Genomic DNA, 15464 nt, shown 5'->3' with positions numbered 1-15464 from the left:
GAATCCATAATTAATTAAAAAATAATTATCATAATCAATTAAGCATTATTTATCATAATTAATTAAAATTATGAATAATCATAATGAATTCATAATTTTTAATTTTATTATTAAATATTGAATTTTAAACTAAAATTAAAATCGATAGATACATTTGAAATTTTCATTTAAGGTAAGCTAAAAAACCTAAACATTTTTTCAACTACCATTTAAAGTGTACAAGTGAAACCTAAAACACATTCCAAGTTTCATATTTTTATTTGGTAGAAGAATTTGGTGAAGTGTCATAAACGGTAAAAAATGGCTCCCCCTAAAGCCCTCCGCTGCGGAGCTTACCGAAGCTTTAGAAATCTTCTTAGTTATTTATAGTTGTCTTTGGCGAACGGTTTCTTAGCATTTAGGACTACGTAGGAATAGCATTTAGGAATAGTATTTTTATGTCTACAGTAGTGCATATACCAAATTTCAGCAATCTAAGTTATTTAGAAGTAAGTGAATTAGTAACGAATGTACTATTTTTGAAAGTTTTATACATTTCGATGCATTAAAAATACAGAGTTTAAAGGGTAAAGATCGATAAAAGGTAAAGTTCTCGTGTTTGAACGATAAAATAATGAGTGGAAGGGGGGAAGTTCTGTGGCGGGAGCTTGAGCAGACGTAAATCCAAAGTTAATTGTTTTGTTCCCACAAACAATACTAAGATCCATGCGATAAAGCGAGAGCAAAGTGAAATTATAGGAATTGTACACTGTTTTACTATATTTATTAAAAGGTTTAACGTAAAACGAGGACTTTTTATCCGCCGGATAATCCTTGACACCGTAGGACCCTTCGAAGTAAAAAAGCACATTTGCTTTTAAACGTTTTTGGTACAGTAAAACACAAAGGAGACTTTGACAGGTGGTGTATGTTTTGTTACTGAAGAAAGTTTTTTTTATGGCGAGGAGAGGTTATGTTGTGACATTGCGTACGATAGAGCAGAACCGGTCTTATTAGAAACTTATCATCGTACGATACCATACCGTAAGTACGAAAATTAACAATATGACTAGTATCCTTCGTTTGAAGTTTGTTTTTGGCGATGGAAGGATTGTGAAGGAAACAGTATTTTCCGGACATTTGTCATCGTAAAAAAACAATACGTTTCGAGATCTGCAATCTGATCTCTTCTTCAAGTAAATAACTAACATACCTCATAATTACAAACTAGGATAAAATAAACAAATCATACCAGAACATTGTGACACGCGTAAACAGAAACCACAACCACAATGTTGTATGTCAACTTCAAAATAATTCTAAAACATGCACTTAATACAAATCTAAAAACAACAATAATTATTAAAACTGAACTACAGAATATAGTATGACTAGTATAAGTTCATACGGAACCGTTTGTAATGAAAACTTACAAACGTGAGCATTCACAACTGAGGTATATGAAATAAAAGAAAACTCGTAAATTTACTGCTTTTTAAGAATGACCAAATTAAACGAAACACACATCTTCTTGTCAACAAGGTTGATAAGTCTTCTTCTAGTAAGATTAAAACTTAAGAGAAAAGAAGACAAGGGTTGAAAACTAATAAATTAAGGTACGTGTCTTTTACGTTCAGTTAAGCCTTGCCAGTTCGAAGGCCGGTTCTACGCCGAGGGCGACTCCTGGAATCCTGACTCTTGTACATCGTGCTCATGTCAGCGGGGGAACGTGCACTGCCAGCAGCTGGAGTCCTGTATCAGGGGGAAAGGTAGGTTTAAAAAACTGGAGGATTACGGTTCCTAATACAGGGTTATCATAAAAGAATGGTGCGGTTTCCAACATGGTTTAAAGAAACCCCGAATTACTTACAGTTAATTTTGTTATTCATCAAAGTTGTTGTAACTCAAACAGGTTTTTTACATAATTAATACATTTAAATATGTGCGCCCTTAGGCGCTCCACGATTGTCCAAACGATACTCAACTTCTCTCCAAACATTCAGTAACATTTCTTTGGTTATGGTTGTCATTGCTTCATTAATCCTGCGTTTTAAGTGGTTCAGGTCACGAATGTTTTGTGAATAAACAACGCTTTTGAGGTACCCCCACATGAAAATCACAAGGTGTCAGGTCTGGACTCCTTGTTCCCAATGCACTGAAGTGTGAGGGAGCACATCTTGTTGGAAATGAAGTTGATGAACGTTGTCGAGTACACCTAGCTGAGGAAAGCAATAATTGGTTAAAATGTCAAGATACAAATCTCCATTTTTTCAGCATAGAAGAAAGGCCCTATTAAGCGATGTTTCATCAAACCACACCAAGAATTAACCTTAGGGGAATAACGTTGTTTCCCAAAATTTACGTGTGGGTTTTCAGAGCCTCATATTCCTGAATTGTGTCTGTTAACACATTCGTTCATATGGACAGTAGCTTTGTCTGAAAAAATTACATAATCTAAAAATGATTCGTTTTCACTTATTCTGTCTAACATTCCAACAGTGAAATTGTAACGGTTTACACCATCAGTGGGTTTCAATTCCTGCAGTATTTGGATTTTATATGCGTGTAATTTGAGTTTTGTATGTAAAACTGTTGTTTTTGTAATACCTAATTCAACGCTTCGGCGAGGGGTGGACTTCCTAGGACTACTAATTGCCAAATGTTTAATTAGTTCAACCGTTCCATCTGGTACACCTCGTCTCCTGGTTGATTCCTGTTTCTTAACTGACCCGGCTTCTTCTTAGAATTGTTTAAACCAACGTATTATGTTTTTTTTTGTGGTGGATCTCTTCCAAATTTACGTCGGAACTAAAATTGCGAATTTTAATCCAGCCAACAATAAAACACACTTTACTTTATCTTTATCTGAAAACATAGCAACTCACAAAACTCACCGCAACAAAAATATAAGAACTGATTTTGAGGTTAGAACAGCTTATAAGGAAACTTTTGGACTTGAGACTTATAGATATATCAATATAACATCTAGATATTTCTCTAGTATCATCCTACGAATTACTGAAACTGCACTGTTTTTTCATGATAACCCTGCATATTTCAAAATAAAGTGAAATGTTCAGCTGAAATAATTCCTCAATTCGTCCTCCGTATTTTGTTGTGTAGTATTTAGTATTTTAGCCTAATATTTTGTAACTTTTAAAGGTTTCACGTTTTTATACTAATTTTCCAATGAAAGCAAAAGAGGAAGCTAAACGAATATCTTAAAAGCCTTGTACACTGAAGCGAGATCTACAACGTTGACTTACGTTGGCTATAGGGTTCTTTTTAATAAGTACAATGCTAGATGTTAATGGCACGAGCTTTTGGTAGCAATTAAATCGTCTGAAACCACCTGGTGTGAAAGAAATACCTGCATGAAGCTTATAGATCAAAGACAGGTTAAGATTAGTGTCTCGATCAATATATCATTAATGACACCCACATATAAAGCGAATTGATCAGTTACTGTAAACGTGTTTTAATGATTATAAAAACAGTAATTTTTTACAGTGTACTACAATGTAGTAGAATTTGTCCAGTATACCATTGAATTTACAAGAAGTTATGCTATATTTTGTGTTGTAAATATTGTCGTTATTTATAGCTCACTAGGTAAACTTACTTTCGACCGTCCCACATCGAAAAGTTCCCATATGTTTAGTGTGAAATATCCTATATACACAGATACACATAAAATGTTCAAGGGTTGCAAGAATATAAAATTTTCTACCTCGCGTATCAATTTTATATGTTTATATGTTGATCAAATGTATGCTAAATTTAAAAGTATACAACACTATAAGAAACAGTTTCTGAAAAAAAAATATTTAAAAGCGATTGAAGTGCCACCTTCTACATTCAATGGGACAAGTGATACAATGTATTCTTTCACAATGCAATTGACTGTAAGATAGTCTGAGGACGGCTTTGAGGGGTTGTCGTTAAAAAACGTGTGTGTGTTCCAGATGGCTGTTCTGGTGTAGTATGTATCGAAAACAATGTGCCTCCCAGCATTATATCCCACTGGGCCATAGTTTATGTAATGTGATCGTTGCGAATTTACATTTATGTGTTCCAGGAGACGAGTGTGCTGGAGTAGTCTGTATTGAGAAACAATGTGCCACCCAGCATTACATCCCACTGGGCCACAGTTAATGTAATGTGGTCGTTGTGAATTTACATTTATGTGTTCCAGGAGACGAGTGTGCTGGAGTAGTCTGTATTGAGAAACAATGTGCCACCCAGCATTACATCTCACTGGGCCATAGTTAATGTAATGTGGTCGTTGCGAATTTACATTTATGTGTTCCAGGAGACGAGTGTGCTGGAGTAGTCTGTATTGAGAAACATGTGCCACCCAGCATTACATCCCACTGGGCCATAGTTAATGTAATGTGGTCGTTGCGAATTTACATTTATGTGTTCCAGGAGACGAGTGTGCTGGAGTAGTGTGTATTGAGAAACAATGTGCCACCCAGCATTACATCCCACTGGGCCATAGTTAATGTAATGTGGTCGTTGCGAATTTACATTTATGTGTTCCAGGAGACGAGTGTGCTGGAGTAGTCTGTATTGAGAAACAATGTGCCACCCAGCATTACATCTCACTGGGCCATAGTTAATGTAATGTGGTCGTTGCGAATTTACATTTATGTGTTCCAGGAGATGAGTGTGCTGGAGTAGTCTGTATTGAGAAACATGTGCCACCCAGCATTACATCCCACTGGGCCATAGTTAATGTAATGTGGTCGTTGCGAATTTACATTTATGTGTTCCAGGAGACGAGTGTGCTGGAGTAGTCTGTATTGAGAAACATGTGCCACCCAGCATTACATCCCACTGGGCCATAGTTAATGTAATGTGGTCGTTGCGAATTTACATTTATGTGTTCCAGGAGACGAGTGTGCTGGAGTAGTCTGTATTGAGAAACAATGTGCCACCCAGCATTACATCCCACTGGGCCATAGTTAATGTAATGTGGTCGTTGTGAATTTACATTTATGTGTTTCAGGAGACGAGTGTGCTGGAGTAGTCTGTATTGAGAAACAATGTGCCACCCAGCATTACATCCCACTGGGCCATAGTTAATGTAATGTGGTCGTTGTGAATTTACATTTATGTGTTTCAGGAGACGAGTGTGCTGGAGTAGTCTGTATTGAGAAACAATGTGCCACCCAGCATTACATCCCACTGGGCCATAGTTAATGTAATGTGGTCGTTGTGAATTTACATTTATGTGTTTCAGGAGACGAGTGTGCTGGAGTAGTCTGTATTGAGAAACATGTGCCACCCAGCATTACATCCCACTGGGCCATAGTTAATGTAATGTGGTCGTTGCGAATTTACATTTATGTGTTCCAGGAGACGAGTGTGCTGGAGTAGTCTGTATTGAGAAACATGTGCCACCCAGCATTACATCCCACTGGGCCATAGTTAATGTAATGTGGTCGTTGCGAATTTACATTTATGTGTTCCAGGAGACGAGTGTGCTGGAGTAGTCTGTATTGAGAAACAATGTGCCACCCAGCATTACATCCCACTGGGCCATAGTTAATGTAATGTGGTCGTTGTGAATTTACATTTATGTGTTTCAGGAGACGAGTGTGCTGGAGTAGTCTGTATTGAGAAACAATGTGCCACCCAGCATTACATCCCACTGGGCCATAGTTAATGTAATGTGGTCGTTGTGAATTTACATTTATGTGTTTCAGGAGACGAGTGTGCTGGAGTAGTCTGTATTGAGAAACAATGTGCCACCCAGCATTATATCCCGCTGGGAGAATGCTGTCCTGTTTGTGCTGGTCAGTTGTAAACTATAGTCTTCTTTTTATTAACTTGGGCTATTAAGTCTTTTTAAGATTTGGGCTAAATTTGGAGGTTTAATATTTTTCAGTTCTTGCTTGAAAAATATTCATTGTATAGTTGGTGTACGTTTGACATACATGATTTACTTGACCCGAACGTACGTTAGTCTTATTTATTGTTTTGAAATGTGTCAGGTTATTGAATAATTACAATTGATTGATCTGTTTATTTTTTAATCTTGTATTTTGGATTGTAATTATTTTTTGCAAATTTTTGATTACGTATTAACCAATTTTAACGATAAAGTATATGAAATAGTATTAATTCCTTTTTTATATGATGTATAATGTAATTGAAATATATTTTAAATGACTATTGAAACTCATAAAAAAATTTGTATATGAATTCAAAATTTTTACATTATATTATTCATCTGTATATTAATATTGACATCACAAATACAGATGTGTAATGTCCAAAGATATTACTCAAATTCATAAAATAATGAAGCAACTGTGGTTTAATTAAGAAATACACTACGCTTTTAGTGTATGGTGCTTAATGTATATAGAGGTAGAGTATAATAATTTCACTATTTTTCAGATAACTTAGACGTACCACCCGGGTTATCAGTGAGTATTCTCAAACGTTTTGTGTACAGTTACTCAAGTATTGCTTTTCATATATTTTAGATTTTGTTTCACCAATAACTTGAGTAACGCAACAGATTTGTTTCTCCTATCCTGTATTATCTGGTATCTGTCCCTGTAGCAGTTTCCTATCACTTAAATAGAAGTTATCCCCACTGGAACCCTACACGACTATCAGTGTATAACAGGCAGTCATTAATCACTTATCTCGTTTCTCAAGACTCGGTATTAGTAACACGTTATTTTTGACTTTATTTTTATTTTATTCTTAAACATAAAAATTAATTTCAGTAAGTTTTTAAAACATTTTCTGTTCAATGTAAATAACGCAATAGCGTCACTTGTAAAGCAAAAATTATGTTTAATGTAAAAGTTCAAAAGTATTTGTTGAGCGTTTTCTTTGATATCTTAATTTAACTGTAATAAAATTTGAATATTTATATTTAACTGTGCTCTGCTTGATATTTTACTTAAAACATAATAGACCCGTAAATAACGGTTAAATTTGTGAAATAAAGAAACTAAAACTAATATTTTCTTTTAAAAATAGGATTTAAAAATTGACACTATCCTCAAATATAAAACAAACATTTCTGTTTATCATATGCAGCGATTTTACTAAATACTTTGAAATAAGTATTAAAACTTCTTCAAATAAAATACAGTTTGACACAAGATAGGGTTATGTAACATGTTTTTTGCAAAGCAATGGCGTAGTGTAGCGGGTACGGCGGTTATCGCAAGATAACCGGATCAAGCAACGCCGAGCGTGGCTGCTGCTTGCATGGGTGACCGCTGAGCGATCCTGTCCTTGCAAGCAGCCTGCCTGCCCGGCCGTTGGTGGTGGTTCGGAAGTCACCTTTAAGCCGTTGGTCCCCAGGTTAAGTGTTAGAGAGGGCTTCTTAGTCCTAACTTCGCCTGGTAAAATAAGACATCTTTTTTCCCTTGTTAGTTCATGACGTGCGGCATTTGAAATTACAAATGCAAAATTGTTATGGATAATATATAATTATATATAATACATTATTCTCAACTTATTTTGTAGAAATATATATGGTCTTCTAACTTTAATTAATAATACTCTACAAATTACATTCTTAAATTCAAAGTGTAATTTGTACAAGACTTAAATCAATAAAACAAATCGAACTAATTACATTTTGACATAAAAGGGTAAAATTTCGGCCTTCACAAATTTTAAAAGCTATGTTCCAAACAAAGTTTTTTAAAAGTTACTGGTGGTAGTCCACGATCCAGTGGAACTCCAACTATACTGAATGACGAGCTATATTGGCCGTTTTGAAAAACAGGTCCCCCACCTCTTCTAAGTCAATTACTCAGCAGTACATTTGATGGAGATCTCATTGATGGGAACTGAATTAGACATGTGCTATCCATGGAATTCTATGACACTGGTGATGATACTTGGTAATGTTAACCTGCTTCAGCTTTAAATCTAATGCATGTGCCAGCAGCTTACATTACAATCTAAACAATTTCGTTATCGTTTAGTATTTTAATATACTAAAATTAGTGGCATTTTACTTTTATAATAGAATTCAAGATATTTGAGTGGGAAAAACAGTTGGTTCTTAACATGTAAAAACATCAGCAATATGAGTAATTCTAAATGTAATTATAATTCTAATTCTAATGAGTAATTCTAAATGATGTAACCATTCAGTATTGAGAAGATAAATTCACAAGAAAAATATAAAGTGATAATCATGTACAGGATGAAAACTAAAGTGAAGTATTATAATGCCGACATACTTTCACGTATTTTTAGAAGTGGATAGCAAAAATCATGCTGCAAATTTTAATAGGAATTTGTTAATAAAATTTAACTAATATTAATGTTAGTGGCCAAGTGGCGGCCTGTAAGGGTTTCTATTATAGAGTGTCTAAGGTGTAATGTTTTATTTTTGTATTTGCTATGAATGTACTCACATGAGCTTGCTATAGAATAACAGAAATCAATAATAGTTCACTGTAAATATTTATTAAGACACTGTTAAAAGAGGCTGTTAAAAAGAAAAATCAATAAGTATATAAAATAGTAAAGACCTTTCGATGTTTTATTACTTGTAGAACTTAAATATTCATGACAGTTTTAATATCACAATTTATCTATATTTTCAGTCTAGGCCTAGTGGATACGCTCAGGAAGGTACAGTAGCGGAGGCAGTCCCTGTTCCTGGGCCAAGGGTGAGATAATAGTGTCTAACTATAACATACATGTGGAAAATAAACTAAATTTCTTTAGAAAAAAGAAATTGTAGATTAAAACTCCAACTATTTTCAAATGTGTTGAAATTTGTCACAATTATAGACGAGACAGTTTCTTTCTCTTATTTACAATAAATGTCTTTTAATAACGTAAAAGTATTTTTTTCCTAAAAATAAATACAATGTTTTCAATTCATACTAAGTTAAGATAAAAACAACGGAATTTGCATCGTTTTATGCAAAAAATGAATTAATTTAAATAAAAACCTTATTTTCATTGTGTTGTCTTATGACGTTTTAAAGTGTACAGTTGTCACAATGTTAGTAAGTTAGATGGAATTATTTTTAGAAAATTATAAATTAATAAAACGGCCTGACGCCGTTGATACAATGATATTTAAAAATACAATTTAAGCTTCAAACAAGAATGAATTTACGTTGTTTTTATACAAAAATAAAACAAATGAGTCTTCTTTTTCTATTACTTTGTGTTATTTCACTGAGAACTTCTGACACAAATAACGTTGGAAAGTTGTGAGAAACAACGCGAGAAATAATAAAATGTTTTACAAGTAGTGATTATGAAATAATTCCTAGAAACATTATTACAAAATTTTCGGTAAATTCTATTAATTGTACGAAATTGGTTTCTTGTTAAAGTAATATAGGCAAGAATGGACAAGAGAGGAAATTAAGAAATTTTCTTGCAGATTCTAGAGGGTTTTAACCATGTTCAAAACTTAAGCCACATGTGGTTAATCAAAATCAGGACATTTATAAAACAATATAATTATTCAGTAACACGCTCCTCTGTTAGAATTTACCACAAAAGTGATATTTTATCTGTCCAAGGGAGACACAGGTACGCCGGGAGACAGAGGACAACCAGGGGATATCGGTCCTCCAGGAAGCCCCGGCAATCCTGGGATACCGGGCAATCCCGGGCCTCCAGGACCCGTACCTGACGTAAGTAATCATCTTGGAAAATGCATCGACTGAAATATCCTTAAGACCTTTCTTACTTAATTATGCTGGAATTAATTGTTTTTGAAGCATCGTTTTATAATAAGTTTGAATTAGTTTTGAGAACGCTTCTTGTACGCATTAATACATATTTTGGAGACCAGATTTATTGATGTCTTTTTAACTTCAACCTCAAGATTTTTGGTACACAGTGAGTCAAATTTTGGTATGATTGAACTAGTTTGATTTGTAAAATTGTGATGGAAAGTGTGAACCTTAAAAATGTATAAGCAAACTTGGAAATGTTGAAACATTTTTAACATTGAAATTTACATTTAAAACATATGTTCTGATGTGTTAGCTAGACTTGGTTATATAGAAAAATAAACGTAGTTTTGTAGTGGAATAAAAAAAATCCGATATATAATTCCGTTTATTAAATATTCAACTAAATATTTATCAACATTCAGTAATTAATATTTTATTAAATTTTTTGTTATTATAATTTAAATAAAAATTTAAAATATAATAACTTAATTATGCATTTGTCCTACATGTCCTAAAGATTTCTCGTGTGAATTAAATTCATTAAGTGTATATTAAAGACTTTAAAAAAATGTATGGGGCAGTCGAGTTAATTTTTTTGCAAATCAGATATGAATAGTGAACAGCATTCCGTATTCACAGAATATGGAAACTTTCTGAACAGGTGTCTTCATACTACAACCAGTTGGCATTAGTGAATGCAGGCAATGACAAGGGACCCAGCGACGCGGAGCCATACATGGGTTATCCTGACGCATTTCACTACCTTCAGGCCCAAGTAGGACCGGCGGGGCCCAGAGGCATGCCGGGTAAGAAAGTCTACATTATAGTTACTCTTAATAAGTCACTCATTACGCAAAGGGGCTTATCTGAAGCATTTCAGGACCTTCAGATCCAAGTGAGAAAGCGAAACCCAGAGGTCAACAATCAGATAATTCATACATAAATAACGTGTGTTTAAATATTTTCCCACCGATGGCTTTAAAAAATAGTCAAATCGTCTTCATATTTCCTGTCATATTCTGACTTCAACAAGGATTCAAAGAACCTTTAATTATAGTTATTGTTGCAATTACTGTTATAATCTGTAATTTTTCTGATGAGTCACAACTGATTACCAAAATCACTCGTTGATAAATGTGTAAATTAAGGCAATTTCACTTTATTTTTTAAAAGGATTTCAATTAAGGTTTTATGGTGGTGCAGTTATTGCCATAATTGTTTTTTCTCTCTTTAAGATGTGAGTTATTTAAAATTAGATTAGAATTAGTATATTTTAGTTTTTAACGAATACTTGTAAATCGATTTGAAAATTCATACGCTCGCTAAGGTAATACATATAAAAATCAGCAAATGTCAATTGTTTATGTAAACCTTTAAAAATCCTAATGCCTCAGTCTAAGGGTATATTTTGTTATTTGAAATCACGTATAATTTTGTAAACTGAAAAGTAAACCTGGGGGGTAAGAGTCAGTTTTGAAATATGGATATCAGGCTCGAAATTACTTGTGCTTTTTTGGATATTTAATGGTGAAGATGTTTAAATACGCTTTGTAATAAAATATTTGCTTACTATAAACTGGTACATTTTACTTTTTACGATAATTTGAAAATGTAAGCAATAAGAAATAGTTTTCAACACAATTAAGTTTGTATTGTTAAGTAGGTAACTGAATTTTCGAGTTCCAGTAATAGCATAACCCGATGATCAGTATAATGTGATTAAAAAACATCAAAATTTGGGTGAAACCTTTCGTCATACTTGACTTATCAACGTCATCTAAAAATATAATTTTTAATAGTAAAATTACTCTAATTTTTATTTGCAACATCTGGATCCAAAAAATAATTGTGTAGGATCCAAAAAATGCCTATCAATGTTGGGACGCATGCATAACCAAGATTGCTGTACGTACTATAGATGTGCTGGAAGTCTCTATCGTATGCTGTATGTCTAAGTAAAGTATATAATATTTATACTGAATTTTGACTAGTGAACACAGTAAGAAACAGGTGCGAAAATCTTTCTTACGTATATAACCTTAGTTGAAAGTTTCAGATTTGTATATAGCATAGTAATAAAACCCAAGAACCGTTCACTAACGTAAATTTTACTTTGAAACACTATTCATTTTGTTTAATTAACAATTGTAAAGTTTTACTTCGTATATCTTTATTTTATTTTCTGTTAACTCAAATATTTACTTTATTTCCCTAATGAAATACAGTGTTTACAGTACTGCAATGAGAGGGATAACTGACGATAACTTCATCGTTTGGGTAATTAATGTTTTCCAGTTTAGTTGCGAAATCAGTTGAAACTGTTATAACTTCTAGAACAGATACTGCAATTACATTGTAATATTATCCTTTTATTTCAAGTCCATTGGAGAATAAGTTGAATCTGTATTTTAATTAGTCTGAGGTTGTGTTGTGTTTTTATTGTATTTGACAAGTAGATAGGAATTAATTTTTATTTACTATATGAATTGAGATTGCTGTTAGTAATAAACGTATTAGGGTAAATATAGTTATTTAATGATATTACTACATACGATTTAGCCTACTATACATGTGATTACCCGTTTTAAGTAGTAAATTAATAATAACATGGGTATTGAATTTAGGACCATCAGGATCTGCGGGTCCTCAAGGATTTCAAGGTGTCAGGGGTGAGCCAGGAGAGCCTGGCCCTCCAGGATCCCCTGGTATCCCGGGTCCTAGGGGTCCCCCAGGAGTGCCAGGAAAAGATGTAAGCTACAGAAGTAAAGTATTTTAATAATTAGAATAAAAACACTAAAAAGCTTTATATTTTTAAAACTAATTAGACAATATTGTAAATGTATTGAGTTAAACTTGTGTTACTGATTAATATGAGTTGAATGTCTTCAATGTTTAAAATAATTAAGAGCAGTGTATACAGATTTATGGAGTATAAGAGTACGTTGTCAAACGCAATTGAAAATAATTGTTATGCAGCCTTAAAGAGGCGAAACTTGTGGATAATTTCAAAAGTATCCAGATTTGTAGGGATAATGTTTTGTTGCCAAATTTAGTAGCGTTCGCCAAGATGCTATAGTTGTTGTCATGACTTTTTTCAGGTGTTTTCAGTGACTTTATGATATTCCGTTGTCCACATTTCGCACTTTGCTGCTAGACTAATAAGTTTATAAAATATCTTTTATTAATTTATAAGTGCGTATAAAAATATAATATTTGTATTATTTAGTTTTTAACATATGTAAAGTTTAACTTAAACTTTTATAGCCATGGAATGGTAAACTATTGTTATTAATATACAGGAATATTACCCAGTAATTAACTGAAAAAGCTACAGTGAAAGTTGAAATAACAAAAAACCTAATTAAATTTTAATGAATACAGCTTATAAAAACAGAAATTAAATTAAATAGTAATATGTATGATGAAGATAAAATGTGCTGGTGCACTATTATATACAATTACATGTTATTCCAGGGAGAGCAAGGTGAGGATGGCGAACCTGGAACGTCAGGATCTGGAGGTCCTCCAGGGCCTAGGGGCCTTCCGGGCATGCCAGGACTCCCAGGCATTAAAGGCCACCGTGGGTTTCCGGGTCTGGATGGGGCTAAGGGTGAACAGGGCCAACCGGGGGAGAAGGGATCACTAGGGCCCTCGGGCCCCATGGGGCCCATCGGACCAGTGGTGAGTGGAATATTCCGTAGCTCTCAATCGCCATCTGCAAATAATCCACATAGTTTAACAGCTCAAGACGAGCACCTTAGTTTGAATTTCCTTACGTAAAGTCTTGCGAAAACTTGTCTATGTACCATTATTTCTTGTTGATTAAACTAAAAGTTATTAGGCCATTTTACTTAGCTAATAAACGAGCACCTTTTCCATCCTTTCAGCCACACATTTTTGCATGATTTTCCTTTTTTGAAATCGGAATGGTATGATATTCTTTTCAAGAATTCCATGAAACAGTTGAAATAGAATTTAATATACTCGTATGGTATAGAACATACAACTGTGTACAGCCACATTGAATGTAACAGTACTTTGTATTTAACAGTTGGATGGGGAAAATATTCAACCATTACCTAGGCTATGGTTAGGAGGCAAAAACACTGGTATATACAGTAGTTAGTCACTAGAAGAGCTTAAACATATAGGAGTTAAAATTGATTTTACCATGAAAATGATAAGATGAAAACTGCAGAGTTAGGAACAGTGGTATGAGTTATATGCGGTTTGAAACAACTAAAAACCGAGTTGTCTGAAAATGCATGTTAGATTATATATACACATATGTTATTTATTACTCACACACACAAACACACACACACACACACACACACACACACACACACACACACATAATATATATAATGAATGAATGAGACAGATCATCACAACATACATACAAAAACAGGAAATTATCTCCACATGGGCTTAGCCTGTGTGTGGAGATCGAGACGCGATCAGCATCATGTATATACAGTATACTAATTAACAGAATAAGCAACCGTACTGTAAAACTTAGTATGGAAAAAGTACGTAATGTAAACATGAAATTTAGAATATAAATACGTTCTAATCTAACGTGTTATATATATATATACTTATAATATAAGGAAAAAAAAACAAATACTACATAGCTGCAACAAAGCAAGTGTTAGACAATAAGATGACTACCAGATAACAACGGCAGAAATTATAATGTGATGATGAATGATTAATAAATAATAACAATAATATCAACTTTATTAATCCAAAAGAAAAAGATTATATCGATAACAGTAAAATAAAAAATAAATATGTAATATATACAATTTCATACTTTTATTCTATCTTTGAAAATTTTAAATAGTGTTTTATTGTATTTGAAGAGTATTCTTCCTGTCTTTACTTATCTAAACGAGCAATAGTTAAAACTAGATTTCATTTACAGGGTCCCGTCGGGCCCAGAGGAGAAAGAGGAAGAGAAGGTCCTCCGGGTCCTCCAGGACTCAGGGGAATCGACGGCATCGCAGGAACTCCTGGAGCCCCGGTAAGATTGAGAAACACGAGCAATGAGTTTTGCATAATATTTTGCTAAGCTCCTAAAAGTATGGTGTTGTATTGTGAGCTAACAATCCGACTTGTATTTTAGGGTGCAATCGGTAAACCAGGATCACCAGGATTCCCTGGGTCTCCCGGAGCTAAAGGAGATCAAGGATCGCAGGGTCCGAAGGGCAGTCAGGGTTTACAAGGGCCTAGAGGTCAGTTGTGCTACTAAGTAGATCACGCAGGATAAATTGAATAGAAAATTAATGCTTGATTAAATGTTGGTTTATTTGCAAATATCGCATTATTTAATTATTATTTGTTATTATTTTTATATTTAAATTTTATTCCATAGTTTTTATTGCAGTAATTATAAACTCGTAGAATCCATTGCTAAACTTTTTATATCAATAATTTGTTAACGGGCCAAATTGTTATAGGTCTCCCTACACTTGTACATGTTTAGTCACATTAACAAGTGACGATACCCAGGTGTGTGATGTGAACAACAATATTTATTTAATCCGCACTTAATTGCATCATAATTTCGGTCATTATACCCGACGCAGTAATAGCTTTATTATACATGCATAGGTGTATTGTTAACCATTGCTGACGTTTTCGTAAACCGGGTGTAGGAAAAGTAGGTTTTCCAACAAAGAGAAAATCAGTTGTAAGGCAGGCGTCCATAAACCAATTAATCGACCAAAAAATTAGCTTAATTAAACTGTTCCGTCTGTTTCTTTTTCTCGTTCTACCTCGTCC

General features: G+C 33.7%; 1 protein-coding gene across 1 annotated transcript in view; it reads left to right on the top strand.

Moving 5' to 3' along the window:
- LOC124369970 (collagen alpha-1(I) chain-like) overlaps window positions 1–15464 on the top strand; it is a 110276-nt gene that overhangs the window by 23481 nt on the left and 71331 nt on the right. Inside the window, exons 5-14 of the mRNA XM_046828204.1 lie at window positions 1617–1748; window positions 5691–5780; window positions 6388–6416; window positions 8577–8642; window positions 9516–9629; window positions 10336–10480; window positions 12299–12423; window positions 13149–13355; window positions 14605–14703; window positions 14806–14914. Of these exons, the coding sequence (XP_046684160.1) occupies window positions 1617–1748; window positions 5691–5780; window positions 6388–6416; window positions 8577–8642; window positions 9516–9629; window positions 10336–10480; window positions 12299–12423; window positions 13149–13355; window positions 14605–14703; window positions 14806–14914 (1116 nt within the window). The remainder of the gene's footprint in view (window positions 1–1616; window positions 1749–5690; window positions 5781–6387; window positions 6417–8576; window positions 8643–9515; window positions 9630–10335; window positions 10481–12298; window positions 12424–13148; window positions 13356–14604; window positions 14704–14805; window positions 14915–15464) is intronic.

This window comes from Homalodisca vitripennis, chromosome X, assembly GCF_021130785.1.
Source record: "Homalodisca vitripennis isolate AUS2020 chromosome X, UT_GWSS_2.1, whole genome shotgun sequence".
In the NCBI taxonomy this organism is placed as follows: Eukaryota; Metazoa; Arthropoda; class Insecta; order Hemiptera; family Cicadellidae; genus Homalodisca; species Homalodisca vitripennis.
This window is presented reverse-complemented; position numbering and strand designations above follow the sequence as displayed.